General features: G+C 41.2%; 1 protein-coding gene across 1 annotated transcript; it reads right to left on the bottom strand.

The window, feature by feature from the left end:
- Positions 1-1,643: 1,643 nt before the first annotated feature.
- LOC124037378 (vesicular glutamate transporter 2.1-like) lies at positions 1,644-20,512 on the bottom strand. The gene is given in 12 exon segments (XM_046352080.1): positions 1,644-2,371; positions 2,623-2,754; positions 3,762-3,839; positions 3,842-3,885; positions 5,411-5,543; positions 8,063-8,212; positions 8,457-8,599; positions 9,518-9,692; positions 15,399-15,513; positions 17,039-17,157; positions 17,792-18,047; positions 19,846-20,512. Coding segments are annotated over 12 exon segments (1,770 nt in total). The 5' UTR covers positions 19,944-20,512; the 3' UTR covers positions 1,644-2,044.
- Positions 20,513-20,819: the final 307 nt, after the last annotated feature.

The following is a 20,819-nucleotide window of genomic DNA, read 5'->3' as shown; positions in this document are numbered from 1 at the left end:
GAACATTCAATTGTTTTCGATTTTCAGATCTTCTCGTCTGGCAAAAATGTCATAATCGTTCTCTTATAAAGCAGTGTTGTAATTATTTTATTTTTTTTCTCCCTAAGAACAGCAGCGATTTATTTCATATAAACATACACTTTATATTCTCTTTTAAACTTTATGACAACTCCCCCTAACAAAAAGAAGTAGTTTGACGCAGCAAGCCAGTGTTACACTAGTTTATGGAACAAAAACTGGATGGGTAGTTTCACTACCGTTACATGGGGGAATTATTGCAATGCACATCAAACACAGTTGCTCAATCAATGATGCCCTTGAGAGAAAAGTTCTCCTTCACACGTAGAAACACAATAGCAGTCAAAGATGGCCACCCTGTTGTCATGATGCCAGGGTGCCAATGTTCATTCTAGTGTAATTCTGTGCTTATAGTGCAATCATTATATATTTCTATATATTTTTTTTTTAAATCTCTCATGAATACCATATATGAACATATATATGAACATATGAACATAAAAGTCCATGTTATCACTGGTATGGTACTAGACATATTATTTCAAAATATAGCAGTGAAAGGGATGAGGACTATCAGTGGCTATGATAAAGCTGTATCAGAAACATCTATTTGAGCAAATTCATGCAACAACGCACATATAAATATTACACTGAGTTTTACACACACACACACACACACACACACACACACACACACACACACACACACACACACACACACACACACACACACACACACACACACACACACACACACACACACACACACACACACACACACACACACACACACACACACACACACACACACACACACACACACACACTAGTCTTTTCCTTAGTTGTTTAGGCCTTGCTCAAGAACAAGACTTTGTTTTGTAATCGGATCATACAACTCCCTGAGAAGATTATGTCCGTGAAAAATATGGCCTTTTTACATCAATTTGTCACACAGATCGACGACCCAAATCCACAATAGTCTCACAGAAACAGTATATCTATAAAGTACATAAAACGCCATTGATAAGAAATATAATAATATCTATTTTTTTTAAACTTTTTGTTTATATATTTTTTTAATACTTACAGTATCAGTGCAATCAGAAAGTGATATTTCAGACAAGGGTTTTATAGACCTATGACGTTCACCATATCTGGCTCGTTTGTTGTTTCAAGTACATTTTTTATGAGGTTAGGGAGCCTTGAAGGTATAATAACTAGGCCTACCGTTGCCCTTAAACCGCTAGGATCGAAGGCTCTAGATGTGCGACATGGGGATTATATAACTGGAAATATATTCTACACTGATATTTTAACCTGCTTGTGTGGAACCAACGCGTGATTTTATTATTATTATTTCTTTCTCAATATACGTAAATATTTTACATACAGTATCTAATTTTTTTATGCTAATTTGTGCAAACCACAATGGCATTTCTCTCTCTCTCCCCATCTCTCTCTTTCTCTCTCCCCCCTCTCTCTATCTCTCTAACCCTCTCTCTCTTTCCCCATCTCTCTCTCTCCCTCTTTCTCTCTCTCTCTCTCTCTCCCTCTTCTCTCTCTCTCTCTCTCTCTCTCTCTCTCTCTCTCTCTCTCTCTCTCTCTCTCTCTCTCTCTCTCTCTCTCTCTCTCTCTCTCTCTCTCTCTCTGTCTCTCTCTCTCTCTCTCTCTCTCTCTCTCTCTCTCTCTCTCTCTCTCTCTCTCTCTCTCTCTCTCTCTCTCTCTCTCTTTTAGTGGGTGAACTACCCTAGCCTGGTCCCCAGATCTGTTTGTGCCGTGGTCATTGTAGCAGTGGTCTATAGTCATTGTAGGCATTGGCAAGACAGCACAAACAGATCAGAAACCAGGCTGCCATAACATGATTATATCTGGGGCCATATGTATCAAGCATCTCAGAGTAGGATAGCTGATCTAGGATCAGCCACCTAATATTATTTATTATGATATAAAAGGCTAATCATGATCCAAAAATCTGCACTTCTGCGCTGATACACTCGATACACACGGCCCTGTTCTATGAGTAATCTCAATCTGCCCAGGTCTGCCCAGCTGGTTCCTCCTCTACATTCTCCCAGCTGTCTGGTGCCACCCAGCCCCCGTTGAGCCCAGTTGTAGTGGCCCCGTAACTCTTCCCTGCGCCTACTGCCGCCATGCCACCACTGTAGCCCTGTGTGATATCACCCGTCTCCTCTGCCAGCTCGTCCTCGTCGATGAAGCCACACTTCTCGTCGCTGGTCAGCTCCGGGTCGGCCCACGGCTGCTTCTCGCCCGAAGCAAAGATCCCGTAGAAGATGACCCCTCCGTAGTGAACCAGGGCAGCGATGAGGAACACCCATTGCCACTCCTCTCGAGTCTAGAGACAGGAAGTGATGACAGAACACAGGAAATGGGAGCTCCACTGAGTAAGATTTCAAAAGTGTTTATAACAAGATAAATAAACGTGAACATGAACTTTTGTTTGCGTGAAGGAACATACTTTGTCTATATTTGGTAAACCATAACAATTATAGTGGTATATTGTAGTTAATCAGTTGGAACTAGTAGAACACTTAACTGTTAACCACCCCCCAAAAAAAAACTAGCTTCCTGAAACTGAATGTGTACCTTGTTTTTGGTCATGGCCCCCACGATGAGTGGACACACCATCCCTGACAGGGTTCCCACACCGTTGGATATACCCATCAGGATACTGGCATAGCGAGGGGCAATATCCAGGTGGTTCACATTGAAACCTACAAAATACATCGTTTTATGAAAATGGTCAAGAAGATCAACAGTCAGTATATGTCATTTAAAATCTGAATTTTAGGTTGAGTCAATACACAATTCAACCAGGTAATATATTTGACCTTATTTGCATATTTCCCAGTGTGCCTTTAGAGTAAATTGTAGTTACTACACGTTGAATGTGTTTGTTAAGTGACAGAGACATGGTTGTTGTATGCAGTGCCTTTCAGTCCTGTAGCGTTCACCAAGCCAGCGTCCAAGTGAATATGTAACATTGTTATCTTTACATTTAAAACGTTTTGTTACACAGCATTATATACCGTACAGTATATCAGAAGACTTTTATTTGAGGGTTCAGTTACACCCTAACACAGTGGTCTGAAACTCCTGGTTTACAGGCCATATCATACCGGCAAGAAACATTATGCTGGCTTGTAAAGTCGTGTGTAATGCCAACAATTTAAACTTTTAATCATCGGCAACCTGCATTGAGAATGACTGCTGGAGTAGGGAAGATTGACTATTGAGACTACCTAAATCATTTAAACTGGAAAAGCTATTTACTGAAACAAGCAATTATGAAAATGAACCTGCAATAGACCATGCTGTGAAATAGAATAATGAAGTGAGTTGTTTGGAGCAAACATGAATTTGTAATTCTACTCAACAAGCTTGTTCAAATTTAGCTCACTTCGAGCAGAGTTTGTTGAGTAAACAAACTAACCACATTAATGCAAATTCTTGTCCACTCAACTCACAGAATAACACTGATTAGGCAATTGTTTAAGTTGGCATTTGTTTATTTAGTACAGTGAACGCCGAAATATTAGCTTTAAAAGGTGCACAGCCGACAAAAGCTCGGAACAGAATTAAATCCCGGGCCTAAAAGAGAGTGTTCAACTTGAACATTTAATTGTTTACAAAATCTTTAAGATGTTCGAGGATATTCCATCATAATTGCTCACCTGATATACAACCTGACAAGGTGCAACTGATCAGTAAAGAGAAGAGGCTACTGAATAGTTCCACACAGCCATAACCAGGAAAGAGATGGCCACTCCAACTTGAACATGTAATTGTTTACAAAATCTTTAAGAGAGAAACCAACCACGAGGAGCAGAGTAGCCTCCATTCCAAACCCTACACACCAGGCAACAACAACACATTGTAGTCATTTAGCAGATACCATTTTATCCAAAGTGACTTTCAATCAGTGCATTTAACTACAATAGGTGTAGTAAAACAACCTCTTATCACAACCTTTGTGTGAAAAAGCCTCTTAAAAACAAGTCACTATCTGCCAACTCAGTGCAAGCAAGAGTAAAGGAAAACCCTATTATAGTTAGTATGCATCTTGGTGACCTACAGTCTAGTTATTATCCTAGGTGACCTATAGTCTAGTTATTATCCTTGGTGACCTACAGTCTAGTTATTATCCTTGGTGACCTACAGTCTAGTTATTATCCTTGGTGACCTACAGTCTAGTTATTATCCTTGGTGACCTACAGTCTAGTTATTATCCTTTATTATCTACAGTCTAATTATTATAATTGGTGACCTACAGTCTAATTATTATCCTTGGTGACCTACAGTCTAGTTATTATCCTTTATTATCTACAGTCTAATTATTATAATTGGTGACCTACAGTCTAATTATTATAATTGGTGACCTACAGTCTAGTTATTATCCTTTGACCTTATTATCTATCTACAGTCTAATTATTATAATTGGTGACCTACAGTCTAGTTATTATCCTTGGTGACCTACAGTCTAGTTATTATCCTTTATTATCTACAGTCTAATTATTATAATTGGTGACCTACAGTCTAATTATTATAATTGGTGACCTACAGTCTAGTTATTATCCTTGGTGACCTACAGTCTAGTTATTATCCTTTATTATCTACAGTCTAATTATTATAATTGGTGACCTACAGTCTAGTTATTATCCTTTATTATCCTTGGTGACCTACAGTCTAGTTATTATCCTTTATTATCTACAGTCTAATTATTATAATTGGTGACCTACAGTCTAGTTATTATCCTTGGTGACCTACAGTCTAGTTATTATCCTTTATTATCTACAGTCTAATTATTATAATTGGTGACCTACAGTCTAGTTATTATCCTTGGTGACCTACAGTCTAGTTATTATCCTTTATTATCTACAGTCTAATTATTATAATTGGTGACCTACAGTCTAATTATTATCCTTGGTGACCTACAGTCTAATTATTATAATTGGTGACCTACAGTCTAGTTATTATCCTTGGTGACCTACAGTCTAGTTATAGCCCTTATGAAATCTCTATGTAGCCCTTATGAAATCTCTATGTAGCCCTTATGAAATCTCTATGTAGCCCTTATGAAATCTCTATGTAGCCCTTATGAAATCTCTATGTAGCCCTTATGAAATCTCTATGTAGCCCTTATGAAATCTCTATGTAGCCCTTATGAAATCTCTATGTAGCCCTTATGAAATCTCTATGTAGCCCTTATGAAATCTCTATGTAACCCTTATGAAATCTCTATGTAGCCCTTATGAAGTCCTTATGTAGCCCTTATGAAATCTGTATGTAGCCCTTATGAAGTCCTTATGTAGCCCTTATGAGGTCTTTATGTAGCCCTTATGAGGTCCTTATGTAGCCCTTATGAAGTCCTCACCTCCACAGTTCATGATCTTCCTGACGGTGGTAGTAGACAGGATGTTTCTGGTGCGTAGCCAGTCAGCCAGCTGTCCTCCGATGGGCACGATGATGGTCATCACCAAGTGAGGCAGGGCCGACACCATGCCCACCTGACAACGCAAACATCAACATCAACAATTAATATAAACAATAACAATAACATTAAAGGGCTTTATGATGGTCCTCAGTAAGTGTGGAGGTGCCTACAGCATTAACACCTGACAACACATACAGTGAACCATAAACATTTCAACCTTCAAGCTGACTGCAATTAACATCAACATGGCAGTCAATGCCAAAACTGACAACCCATTAAATGGTCTATCCAGATACATATTTATTATGGGTCAAAGTTTATTTCAGAAGTCTGTTTCCAACATGTGCGTAAATTCTCCTTGTATGTTGTTCTGTGTTGAGATCTTTCAGACACAGATTAGGTTGTCATTCATGGCCTTGATGTGTTCCCATGTATCATGATGTCATTATGTCATTATGTCATGATGTCATGATGTCATGATGTCATGATGTCATACTGTCATACTGTCATGATGTCATTATGTCATGATGTCATGATGTCATTATGTCACGATGTATCATGATGTCATTATGTCATGATGTCATGATGTCATACTGTCATACTGTCATGATGTCATTATGTCATGATGTATCACGATGTCATGATGTCATGATGTCATGATGTCATACTGTCATACTGTCATGATGTCATTATGTCATGATGTCATACTGTCATACTGTCATGATGTCATGATGTTATTATGTCATTATGTGTCATTATGTCATGATGTCATGATGTCACGATGTATCATGATGTCATTATGTCATGATGTCATTATGTCATTATGTCATTATGTCATGATGTCATGATGTCATTATGTCATGATGTCATTATGTCATGATGTCATGATGTCATTATGTCATGATGTCATGATGTCATATGTCATGATGTCATTATGTCATAAGAGTCATTATGTCAATGACTTAAATGTAAATGTAAAAATGTCATTATGTCATGATGTATCACGATGTCATGATGTCATGATGTCATACTGTCATACTGTCATGATGTCATTATGTCATGATGTCATACTGTCATACTGTCATGATGTCATGATGTCATACTGTCATTATGTTATTATGTCATGATGTCATGATGCCATGCTGTCATGATGTCATTATGTCATGATGTCATGATGTCATGATGTATCATAATGTCATGATGTATCATAATGTCATGATGTATCATGATGTCATGATGTCATGATGTCATTATGTCATGATGTATCATAATGTCATGATGTATCATGATGTCACGATGCCATACTGTCATGATGTCATTATGTCATGATGTATCATAATGTCATGATGTATCATGATGTCATGATGTCATGATGTCATTATGTCATGATGTATCATAATGTCATGATGTATCATGATGTCACGATGCCATACTGTCATGATGTCATTATGTCATGATGTATCATAATGTCATGATGTATCATGATGTCATGATGTCATTATGTCATGATGTATCATAATGTCATGATGTATCATGATGTCACGATGCCATACTGTCATGATGTCATTATGTCATGATGTATCATAATGTCATGATGTATCATGATGTCACGATGCCATACTGTCATGATGTCATTATGTCATGATGTATCATAATGTCATGATGTATCATGATGTCACGATGCCATACTGTCATGATGTCATTATGTCATGATGTATCATGATGTCATGATGTCATGATGTCATTATGTCATGATGTATCATAATGTCATGATGTATCATGATGTCACGATGCCATACTGTCATGATGTCATTATGTCATGATGTATCATAATGTCATGATGTATCATGATGTCACAATGCCATACTGTCATGATGTCATTATGTCATGATGTATGATAATGTCATGATGTATCATGATGTCACGATGCCATGCTGTCATGATGTTAAATCAAAACAGTGATTGTCCCAGAACACGTCTTCATGTCATGACGTATCATGATAACAGTAATGGTGCAAGGTGCAGAGGGAGGAGAAAAGAGAGATATCATATTTCAAGCTACACCTCTTAAATCAAAACAGTGATTGTCCCAGAACACGTCTTCCTACTCCCCTTTGACCACCACTGACTCCAAATATCACACCGAGGCTATAATTCACACCCTGATCCACAAGAGAGCCAGAGATCCACCCAGCATCTGAATTATTACACTTGTCAGACCAGCCTGAGTTATATCGTCTGCGTCCAAAATGAAACGCTATTTACTACGTAGTGCACTACTTTTGATCAGAGCCCTGGTTAAATGTAGTCGGGCCAATAGGATACTATTTAGGACGCGGACCAGGATGTATCTGTGTTTGGTGTCTAGAGGACATTTTACCCTCAAAGTTACGAAATGGAAATGAAATCCAACACGGGTACTCAGTAAAGCAATTGATATGCCCCATACAAGTGATGTACATATGAAACAACGGATATATATTTTTTATTAGAATGTCTGATGAGTTTTGTCTGCCCCGGTTACGTCTTACACAAATCAAGCCAACTATTCACACCTGTCTGGCATTGTGAGGGAACGGCTCATCCTTTTACCTTGCTGATCTCGAAGCCGAACACTTCCTCGAAGTAGGCCGGCTGGCTGATGAGGAGCAGGTAGAAAGTCCAGCTCCTGCAGAAGTTGGCCACGATGATAGCATAGACGGGCATTGAGGTGAAGAACTTCCTCCATGGAGTCTTGTATTTCTGCAGAGCCATAGTTGTGTATAGCAGAACACGTGTCAGTTAGTTGGATAGGTGGAGTTTCTAGGGAGTTTTCTAGGGAGTTTTTCCTAGCCACCGTGCTTTTACACCTGCATTGTTTGCTGTTTGGGGTTTTAGGCTGGGTTTCTGTACAGCACTTTGAGATATCAGCTGATGTACGAAGGGCTATATAAATACATTTGATTTGATTTGATTTGAGAAGAGGAGGAGAAGGAGGAGAACTCACGCTAGCAGGACCGAATAGTTCTTGACCCTCTCCGATGCTCTCCTCGATGTAACGTCTCTCCTCGGCGGTGATGGTGGGGTGAACCTCTGGGCTCTCATAGGACACCAGGATCCAGAACATGTACCAGAACATCCCAAAGCAGCCTAGAGCGAGAGACCGAGATAGAGACAGAGACAGAGAGACAGAGAGACAGAGCGAGAGAGAGCGAGAGAGAGACAGACAGAGCGAGACAGAGAGACAGAGCGAGAGAGAGAGACAGAGACAGAGACAGAGACAGAGAGAGAGAGAGAGAGAGAGAGAGAGAGAGAGAGAGAGAGAGAGAGAGAGAGAGAGAGAGAGAGAGAGAGAGAGAGAGAGAGAGAGCGAGCGAGAGAGAGAGACAGACAGAGCGAGACAGTGAGACAGAGCGAGAGAGAGAGACAGAGACAGAGCGAGAGACCGAGACAGAGACAGAGACAGAGCGAGAGAGAGAGAGAGACAGAGACAGAGACAGAGAGACAGAGCGAGACAGAGACAGAGCGAGAGAGAGAGACAGAGACAGAGCGAGAGAGAGAGACCGAGACAGAGACAGAGAGACAGAGCGAGACAGAGAGACAGAGCGAGAGAGAGAGACAGAGACAGAGCGAGAGACCGAGACAGAGACAGAGAGACAGAGCGAGACAGAGAGACAGAGCGAGAGAGAGAGTGCGAGAGAGAGACAGACAGAGCGAGACAGAGAGACAGAGCGAGACAGAGAGAGAGCGAGAGGGAGAGACAGAGACAGAGAGAGAGACAGAGAGAGAGAGAGAGCGAGAGAGAGAGAGACAGAGACAGAGACAGAGAGAGAGAGAGTTATATTACTGTAAATCTGATTAATAAAATATGAGGTATATGGATATTTCTGGTTTATTCCTGATTTCCTAGTCAACAGACACAAATAAAGTAAAATAGACAATCTTGTCTCAAAAAGGATCCCCCTATGACAGATGTAGCTACTCTAAGAATAACTATGGACGGTGATTTAGCCAGGATAGTCCACTCAGTGCCACTGTTTCCCACTGTTTTCCAGGTGATGAACCTACCGTACAGATAGAAGACGGAGGACCAGCCAGAGTACTGGACCAAGATCCCAGCCAGAGGCATGGCTATCACGGCACCAGCATAGGATCCACAGAATGAGGTGGTGGCCAGACGGCTCCTCTCCAGTGGTGGGGCCCACTTACTCCAGATGCCATGACAGGCTGGGTAGGTCACTCCCTACGGAGGAACACAGTATATATTATAATATACATATATACATTATAGTGTGGTATGACAGGCTGGGTAGGTCATTCCCTATGGAGGAACACAGAATATAGGATATATTATATTATATTATACATACACTACCGTTCAAAAGTTTAGGGTCAATTAGAAATGTCCTTGTTTTTGAAAGAAAAGCACATTTTTTTGTCCATTGAAATAACATCAAATTGATCCGAAATACAGTGTAGACATTGTTAATGTTGTAAATTACTATTGTAGCTGGAAACAGCTGATTTTTTAAATGGAATATCTACATAGGTGTACAGAGGCCCATTATCAGCAACCATCACTCCTGTGTTCCAATGGCACGCTGTGTTAGCTAATCCAAGTTTATAATTTTTAAAGGCTAATTGATCATTAGAAAACCCTTTTGCAATTATGTTAGCACAGCTGAAAACTGTTGTTCTTATTAAAGAAGCAATAAAACTGGCCTTGAGAATCTGGAGCATCAGCATTTGTGGGTTCGATTACAGGCTCAAAATGGCCTGTAAATCTTGTTCTGAAACTTGTCAGTCTATTCTTGTTCTGAGAAACTGAAGGCTTTTCCATGCAAGAAATTGAAGATCTGGTACAACGCTTTGCACTACTCCCTTCACAGAACAGCGCAACCTGACTCTAAACAGAATAGAAAGAGGAGTGGGAGTTCCTGGTGCACAACTGAGAACGAGGACAAGTACATTAGAGTGTCTAGTTTGAGAAACAAGTCCTCAACTGGCAGCTTCATTATATAGTACCTGCAAAACACCAGTCTCAATGTCAACGGTGAAGAGGCGACTCCGGGATGCTGGCCTTCTAGGCAGAGTTCCTCGTTCCAGTGTCTGTGTTATTTTGCCGACGAGGATCATTTCCAAATGACTTAACCAAATAGGATTTAATATCATCAAACAAATATTCAGTAATAAATCCGATTGGGATGAGTCGGTGTTTGTAAACGGCACTGACAACTGAGCGGACAGTTTTTCTCATTAGTCAAATACAAGAAAGATTATCATGTCTTATCTTAAAATAAACTGACACGACACATCTGAGCTGAACATTCCTACTCTGGATAAATGGGTTGAGGTGGGACTGCGGCTGTGTTAAATGGCAGCCTATTAGACCCTGGTCAAAGTAGTGCACTGCTTAGGGAATAATGTATATATGGAATCGGGTGCCATTTAAGACTACATATGGAATAGGGTGCCATTTGAGACTCTATATGGAACAAAGTGCCATTTGAGACTATATGGAATAGAATGCCATTTGAGACTATATATGGAATAGAGTACCATTTGAGACTATATATGGAATAGAGTGCCATTTGAGACTCAATATGGAATAGAGTACCTTCTGAGACTATATATGGAATAGAGTACCATTTGAGACTATATATGGAATAGAGTGCCATTTGAGACTCAATATGGAATAGAGTACCTTCTGAGACTATATATGGAACAGAGTACCATTTTGAGACTCTATATGGAATAGAGTGCCATTTCAGACACGACCTGAGACTGAGGCAGCCAGGGCAGATTCAAGCTAACGATCCTACTTCAACACAAAAAGAGAATTGCTCCTATAAATTTTCAATTACTCACTAAGTGGCACACAATCAACTATTGATAGACACAAATTGCTTGGGCCTGCTGTGGGAGTCACCCTGAAATGCTAATGTTTAATTTGCAGTAAGAAGTCGATGCACAAGGGAGGACGGAGCACAGACACAGACTGCTTCTGTTTCTCCATTGAGGAATGGAGGGATGGAGGGATGGAGAGATGGAGGGATGGAGGGATGGAAGGATGGAGGGATAGAGGGATGGTGGGATGGAGGGATGGATAGATGGAGAGCTGGAGGGATGGAGGGATAGAGATGAGGGATGGAGGATGGAGGGATTGAGGAGGGATGAAGGGATGGAGGGATGGAGGGATAGAGAGATGGAGGGATAGAGGGATGGAGAGATGGAGGGATGGAGGGATAGAGATGGAGGGATGGAGGAATGGAGGGATTGAGGGATGGAGGGATTGAAGGATGGAGGGATGAAGGGATGGAGGGATGGAGGGATAGAGAGATGGATGGATAGATGGAGAGCTGGAGGGATGGAGGGATAGAGAGATGAATGGATAGAGGGATAGAGGGATGGAGGGATAGAGGGATGGAGGGATGAGGGATGGAGGGATAGAGAGATGGATAGATGAAGGGATGGAGGGATGGAACGATGGAGGAATGGAAGGATGGAGGGATGGAGGGCTGGATAGATGGAGGGATGGAGGGATAGAGAGATGGAGGGATGGAGGGATAGAGAGATGGAAGGATGGAGGGATAGAGAGATGAATGGATAGAGGGATAGAGAGATGGATAGATTGAGGCATGGAGGGATGAAAGGATGGAGGAATGGAGGAATGGAGGGATAGAGGGATGGAGGGATGGAGGGATGGAGGGATGGAAGGATGGAGGAATGGAGGGATGGAGGGATGGAAGGATTAAGGGATGGAAGGATGGAGGGATGGAGAGCTGGAGGGATGGAGGGATGGATAGATGGAGAGCTGGAGGGATGGAGGGATAGAGAGATGAAGGGATAGAGGGATAGAGAGATGGAGGGATGGAGGGATGGAGAGGGATGGAGGGATAGAGAGATGGAGGGATGGAGGAATGGAGGGATTGAAGGATGGAGGGATGAAGGGATGGGGGATAGAGAGATGGATAGATGGAGGAATGGAAGGATGGGGGATGGAGGGATAGAGGGATGGAGGGATGAGGGATAGAGAGATGGAGGGATGAAGGGATGGATAGATGGAGGGATGGAGGGATAGAAGGAAGGGGGATGGAGGGATAGAGGGATGGAGGGATGGAGGGATGGATAGATGGAGGGATGGATAGATGGAGGGATAGAGGGATAGAGAACTGGAGAGATAGAGAGCTGGAGGGATGGAGAGCTAGAAGGATGGAGGTTCAGTGGTCAGTCTGATAGTCTTCCTTCAGTCTGATAGTGGTCCTTCAGTCTGATAGTGGTCCTTCAGTCTGATAGTGGTCCTTCAGTCTGATATCGGTCCTTCAGTCTGATAGTGGTCCTTCAGTCTGATAGTGGTCAGTCTGATAGTGGTCCTTCAGTCTGACAGTGGTCCTTCAGTCTGATAGTGGTCCTTCAGTCTGACAGTGGTTCTTCAGTCTGATAGTGGTCAGTCTGATAGTGGTACTTCAGTCTGATAGTGGTCAGTCTGATAGTGGTCAGTCTGATAGTGGGCCTTCAGTCTGATAGTGGTCAGTCTGATAGTGGTCCTTCAGTCTGATAGTGGTCAGTCTGATAGTGGTCAGTCTGAAAGTGGTCCTTCAGTCTGATAGTGGTCAGTCTGATAGTGGTCAGTCTGATAGTGGTCCTTCAGTCTGATAGTGGTCCTTCAGTCTGACAGTGGTCCTTCAGTCTGATAGTGGTCAGTCTGATAGTGGTCCTTCAGTCTGATAGTGGTCCTTCAGTCTGATAGTGGTCAGTCTGATAGTGGTCCTTCAGTCTGATAGTGGTCCTTCAGTCTGATAGTGGTTCTTCAGTCTGATAGTGGTCCTTCAGTCTGATAGTGGTCCTTCAGTCTGATAGTGGTTCTTCAGTCTGATAGTGGTCCTTCAGTCTGATAGTGGTCCTTCAGTCTGATAGTGGTTCTTCAGTCTGATAGTGGTCCTTCAGTCTGATAGTGGTCCTTCAGTCTGATAGTGGTCCTTCAGTCTGATAGTGGTCAGTCTGATAGTGGTCAGTCTGATAGTGGTCCTTCATAGTGGTCCTTCAGTCTCAGTCTGATAGTGGTCCTTCAGTCTGATAGGATAGTGGTCCTTCAGTCTGATAGTGGTCCTTCAGTCTGATAGTGGTCCTTCAGTCTGATAGTGGTCCTTCAGTCTGATAGTGGTCCTTCAGTCTGATAGTGGTCCTTCAGTCTGATAGTGGTCCTTCAGTCTGATAGTGGTCAGTCTGATAGTGGTCCTTCAGTCTGATAGTGGTCCTTCAGTCTGATAGTGGTCCTTCAGTCTGATAGTGGTCAGTCTGATAGTGGTCCTTCAGTCTGATAGTGGTCCTTCAGTCTGACAGTGGTCCTTCAGTCTGATAGTGGTCCTTCAGTCAGACAGTGGTCAGTCTGATAGTGGTCCTTCAGTCTGATAGTGGTCCTTCAGTCGGATAGTGGTCAGTCTGATAGTGGTCCTTCAGTCAGACAGTGGTCCTTCAGTCTGACAGTGGTCCTTCAGTCTGATAGTGGTCCTTCAGTCTGATAGTGGTCCTTCAGTCTGATAGTGGTCAGTCTGATAGTGGTCCTTCAGTCTGACAGTGGGCCTTCAGTCTGACAGTGGTCCTTCAGTCTGATAGTGGTCCTTCAGTCTGATAGTGGTTCTTCAGTCTGATAGTGGTTCTTCAGTCTGATAGTGGTCCTTCAGTCTGATAGTGGTCCTTCAGTCTGATAGTGGTCCTTCAGTCTGACAGTGGTCCTTCAGTCTGACAGTGGTCCTTCAGTCTGATAGTGGTCAGTCTGATAGTGGTCCTTCAGTCTGATAGTGGTCCTTCAGTCTGATAGTGGTCCTTCAGTCTGATAGTGGTCCTTCAGTCTGACAGTGGTTCTTCAGTCTGATAGTGGTACTTCAGTCTGATATTGGTCCTTCAGTCTGACAGTGGTCCTTCAGTCTGACAGTGGTCCTTCAGTCTGACAGTGGTCCTTCAGTCTGAGTGGTCTGTCTGACAGTGGTCCTTCAGTGGTCCTTCAGTCTGACAGTGGTCCTTCTTCAGTCTGATAGTGGTCCTTCAGTCTGATAGTGGTCCTTCAGTCTGATAGTGGTCCTTCAGTCTGATAGTGGTCCTTCAGTCTGATAGTGGTCCTTCAGTCTGATCCTTCAGTCTGACAGTGGTTCTTCACCGCTGCTACATCCTCCTTTTCCTTCTCTATTTGGTGTGATTTGATTTGATGATGGCATCACGTGAGTTTCCTTTCTTCTGTTATCTGTCTTTATATGTGAACAACCCTACATCTCTCCCCCCACATATATATATGTTTCTTGTTTGCTCTAAGCTTGTATGACAGAGTCTAAGAGCTTCCTCCCAAAAACAGCATACAGTACATTGACTGAAGGCACACAGATAGAATTTTGCATGATCTGTGTACACAGATATTTTTTATTATTTTATTTTACCTTTATTTAACCAGGCAAGTCAGTTAAGAACACATTCTTATTTTCAATAACGGCCTGGGAACAGTGGAACAACAGATTTGTACCTTGTCAGCTCGGGGGTTTGAACTCGCAACCTTCCAGTTACTAGTCCAACGCTCTAACCACAAGGCTACCCTTCCGCCCCCGATATAATGCTTCCACTTACACTAATGCTTTAGTGATATGGTATACCAATCATGTGACCTCTGTGATGATCTTGAATGAACATCAAAAGTCAAGAAATAAACACTCCCCATAATACTGATGCACAACAAGAAGCATAAAAAGGCAGCTTTGTTAGCAGTGGAGATGTGTCTTGTGGACCTTTCTCATGTTATTGATGTGTATACACCTATGGGTTTATTTGAATGCTGATACGCATAATTAATGACAAGGTCTCCCTCGGGAAAGAAGTGTTCTGACCTCACTGGAAGGTTAAACACACGTGTGTGATATAGGACCAAACCAACCAATCAGCAGGCAGCGGCCCACAGTCTTACCTCCACCAGACCTTGTAGTATGCGGACACAGATGACGCAGCGATAGTCCACGCGGGCAGCGGAGGGGATGAGCATGTTGAGGATGGACGTGAGGAAGATGGCCAGCCCGAACACTCTGCGAACAAAGAGAAACAACGGAAATACTATTTGTAAATCAGCCAATCCCAATCCCATACATTAGCTGGCCCTAGCATATCAATTGAATGAATACTGTACTGTAAACCAAAGTGGACATAAAATACTGTACATGGACCGACATGGAATTATGTTCCACAAAATGGTTTCGTTATTATCATATTTCATGTACAGCTAAAATAATAATATTTTCTCTCTATGTGTTCTATGTGTTCTAACTATCATGCTGGACATTTAAAACATTAAATAATCAAGATATGAGAAAAGAAAGAACAAAAAACTGTCGCACATGTCGCAAAATAAAATGTGTTAATTTCAGCTGAAGCTTCGTTTTGGGGGTGGAATGACAAGGTGAGGACAGACTGTCACAGCAGAAGGTGCTCAGATGGGACAGACTAGAGACGGTCCCTGCTGAATTACACTAATCCAGTAGAATATTTATCATCTCAATCCTGTCTCAATGTGGATAGGAATATAATAAAATGCATGTATATTTTAGTCATTTAGCAGACGCTCTTATCCAGGGCGATTTATAGAATAGAATATCGCCTATTTCCACAGACATTATTTTGCATGGTTGTGTATATAGCCTATAATATTGTCTAATGAAATGTGAACATTTTATTTTAAAGCAACAATTGGGAAATAAAACTGATAGGCCTATTTGTTCATTTTTATCTCGTCCTATCTGTGAACACTTGAGCGCACATAACATGTCTGGCATTACTACTGCCCGTTGCCATGCCTCCCACCGAGTAAAAAAAAAAAGATTCGACACGGTAGTCCCGCGGGAGCTCATTATCACGAGGAGGCACGAGGAGACACGCCTCGCAGCCGGTAATAGAATCCCCAATATCTGACGCGAGGTCAGAGTCCTCCTCCGAGATACCAGCTAAATCCACCCTTCTGACACACATCTGGCTTTAACAAGTGTCTGCTTTAAACTGAAACGGTGTTACTCTGGTTATACATCTCACAGGTAGATGTCAACGGAAAAAGTACTAGAACAGAACTGAACAAAACTGTGGTGAAGTTTCACCGCAGTTAGAATAGAACAGAAAGTATATAGAATAGAATAGAACGTATATAGAATAGAACAGAACGTATATAGAATAGAATAGAACGTATATAGAATAGAACGTATATAGAATAGAACAGAACGTATATATAATAGAATAGAACGTATATAGAATAGAACAGAAAGTATATAGAATAGAACAGAACGTATATAGAATAGAACAGAACGCATATAGAATAGAACAGAACGTATATATAATAGAACAGAACGTATATAGAATAGAACAGAACGTATATAGAATAGAACAGATCGTATATAGAATAGAACAGAACGTATATAGAATAGAACGGAAAGTATATAGAATAGAACCGAAAGTAATATAATATAATATATTAACTGTATTAGGCCTAATTGATTTTTTTCCCAAAAGAAACTTCAGTATAGATACATGTTATGCTATTTCATATGTTTTTCTGATGACATTTACCTGTTTGCTGCTAGTCGTGAGCATATCCACCCTCCGGGTATTTGTGTGACGATATAACCCCAGAAGAATGAACCGTGGATCATCCCCACCGTCTCTGGATCCCAGTTGAACTTCGCTTTCTTCCCAAAACGAAACAATAACACACAGAAACACCAGATGAGGATTTGAACTTGCAACAGTTACTAGCCCAACGCTCTAACCACTAGGCTACCATGCAACCCCAAAATGTGCATAACAATGTCCTGATTGTTCTCTATTTTTTTCATAAACATTATCACGTAAAATTGTGTGAACGGTATAGAGTAATACTGTTATACAGGCTTTGGATTCTTAAAGGGGCATTCCAACAAGAAACGTTGCTTAGGCCGACATAAAGGGGTGGGGAAAAGGATCAAAGTTGGAATTCCAACTCTATTAATTCGCTCATTTAAGTTTGCCGACTTTATGCCTATGATAAAAGTCGTGATGACTGCAGGGTTTATGTGGGCTATGGTGGCTGTTTGTTGGATGACTCATGCAATTGAAATCGTGCCTTTGCTATCTCAGATGCAGAAGAAGAGGGGGCGGGGACTGGGTCATATCGTTCCCATTCCTATTGGCAACCAATTCACTGCCTATATAGTGCACTGCTTTTGACCAAGTCCCATAGGGAGTAGTGCTCCATTTGAGGGCCCCTAGGGTTCTGGTAAAAAAAACAGTTCACTGTGTATGGAATAGGGTGTCATTTGGGACGATAAAAAATATGATAGGCACCTCTGTGATGATGATCTTGCCATCCTTGTGTATGGTACTGTTATTGACCATGCCCACGATAGCCACGCCCAGGTTACACCGGATGCCGAAGGAGATGCAGAATCCGAGGCCGCTCATGATGGCGATGATGTAACGGCGCGGGAGGCCGAAGCACGTGCAGTCACATAAAGGCGGTTTTTTCTCCTGCTGCTCCGAGGGCCGGCCGTCCTCCGTTAACTCGATCACCTCACCTGTCTTCTGACGTTTCTCCACCACCCTTTTAGACCAAACAGGAACCCGTAGGACTATTAATGACATCCTGTATTTCCTTTAAAAAAAATATCTGTCTATTCTTGTAATTATCAGGCTTATTTCAAAGTTATACGGCAAACACATTGGCTTTTAAATTGAATAGACCTTAAAGCCAAGCTAATTAACACCAGATAGATGGCTACGGCGAGAAAGTGGAGACATTTCGTTGTATTATAAGGTAAAGAACAATGATATATCCACTTATTTTGAATGTTTTGAAGGACATTTTTGAAGATCATTCGGATTGGTGTGAAAAAAGTGTTTATTCTCTAAATTAGACTGAATCACCATCTGTTTGTCTATTTTATTATTATTATTTTTTTTTAAATATATATTTTTTACTCGTTCTTCGAATATTGAAACATAATTTAAAATTGCATGGAAATGTGTAGTAATTTTATTCTGAAGGGCAAATCAAGAGTTAGAGTGCTGATGTTATTTGTGAAACTATGACATTTTACCGTTCAGTGTTTTAAATTCCACCTGTTCTAAAAAACGACAGCTTGCCTAAATGAATGCAATAAAAGGACCTTCGTACCGCATTGCAGCAGTACACAGACAGCACGGAACTTACATGTATGCTACATATAGACTGTCTGTGTCGGTATACTGAGAGCTCAATAAGATAATCGATTAAATGTATTAACATCGAGTTTTGCATTTTATTAGATTCAAATGTAAGATGTATCATAACAAATGATGGGCTACTAAATTCGATAGATGTGATAAGATAAGAGGAAAACCAAGAGTCTTCTGCCAACATTGTATTGTGTGATGTATCACGACATTACTATTCAGTGGAATGGTTAACACCTCCAACCACAGGGAATAGAAACACTATAATGAATAAACCATGTAAGAAAAAAGAAATAGCTGTTTCAAAAATAGATTGCTAATAAAACGCAATGTAAAACATTTTTATTAGCTCTTCCCATTGAATATGTGTTTTACCATTTTTGTTTCGATCAATCATCAATCTTTATAGTGAAAAGCACATTATTTTCAGTCACGAAAAACGAAATTAATTAGCCTAAATAATGCTTTTGGAAAGTCACGTGTTTCAATCCTGACAATTTAGAATTGATCGTGTTTTTCTATCATTTTAAAATTATTCGATCAAAAACCTGAATTTAGAAAAAACAAGAAATGTGATCACCATGGTAGCCTATATATATCGAGTATTTTCCTTTAAAAATCCATTCCTTGATTTTCCAATGCAGTGTCGCATTTTACACGACCACAAAGAAAGACAGTTGATATTTAACAGATCGATCTTGGTTAATAAAGATAAATATATAATGTAACAGATATCCCCGACCCCTTGTGTCACGACGCGTTCTGATGCATTAATTATTTAAAACACAACCCTCACTCTCCCGGGAAATAACTGATCCTTAAATATTCGACCACTCGGATATTATTGTGCATTTCCACTTCCTGTCTTGTTGATAATTAATCTAAAAATATGTGGGGGGTTTTCTCTTTTGAATATAGTCCAGAATCACAGCAACCAATTTGCAAGTGAGATTTATCTTCTCATGGGGTTTTGGTGCAAGTGAGATTTTATTTCTCATGGGGTTTGGGTGTTAGTGAGATTTTTTTCTCCTCGTTGCCTGGATGAGACATGAAGCAATTCACACCTGCATTACATATGGATATACATTTAACATTTAAATTCCCTATTTACGCTTTTTTTTATACCGTAATCGGAGGTGAAAAGCAGACAGAGGGAAGGGGGGAAGGGTTCGAGCTACTTATTTTACCTGTACAGATGCCCGAAGGTCTTTCCAGCCAATTTCTTCAGCCCTTCTTTACTGGGCGGGAAAGCCCGATGCTTAACGGGTTCGGGATCGGGTTCCATGATTCCAAATTCTTCTTGATTTCTGCTCGATTTCTTTTATATTACGATAAATAATTCAAATATGGAATATTGCTAAACATATTCGGTAAAATGTGAATCCGAATTTATGTGCCTCGAGGTTTAGACATCCAATGCCAGGTGTTTAGAATGAGCTGAGAAAAAAACGATTATATTGCAGAATTAGGCGACCAATCTGATATGGTATGCGTTCACAGTCACAAAACAGTCTGATAAATCTTCCTTTGCCTTATGCAATGTACATCCATTCAGTGCCATCTTGTAGGCTACAGATCCCAGTCAATTGCTAAAATAAAAAATATAAAAATCACCCTCTTGATAACGTTTGAAATGTGTCCACGATATGATAAGATTATGAGAGAAACAACGTCAATGATTATTCGGAAAAGTCTTATTGTATGGCTATTTTCCAGTGGAAGAAGCTCCACTCTCCCTTATCTTTCGTGACGACCTACAGTGAGGCAGGTAGCTGTTAGGAGAACGTTCAGCACCACGGAGAGCGAACGGCTGCGCGCGCCCAGTCAGCTGTGTCGTGTACCTGTCGACAGCTCCGCTCCGTGGCGCGCGATACACAACACATGCGCACACTCTTCTCTCTTTACCAGGGGTGTGTTCATATTGGCAAGGTTGATTTACATTCAGTGTACACACTTCGTGACTAAAACATGATAATTGTTGACTGACTGGTTGCATCACTGCCTGGTATGGCAACTGCTCGGCCTCCGACCGCAAGGCACTACAGATGGTAGTGCGTACGACCCAGTACATCACCGGGGCCAAGCTTACTGCCATCCAGGAACTCTATACCAGGCGGTGTTAGAGGAAGGCCCTGAAAATTGTCAAAGACTCCAGGAGCCA

This window comes from Oncorhynchus gorbuscha, linkage group LG06 (genome assembly GCF_021184085.1).
Source record: "Oncorhynchus gorbuscha isolate QuinsamMale2020 ecotype Even-year linkage group LG06, OgorEven_v1.0, whole genome shotgun sequence".
Lineage (NCBI taxonomy): Eukaryota > Metazoa > Chordata > Actinopteri > Salmoniformes > Salmonidae > Oncorhynchus > Oncorhynchus gorbuscha.
The sequence above is the reverse complement of the archived record's forward strand: the minus strand, read 5'-3'. Positions and strand labels throughout refer to the sequence as shown.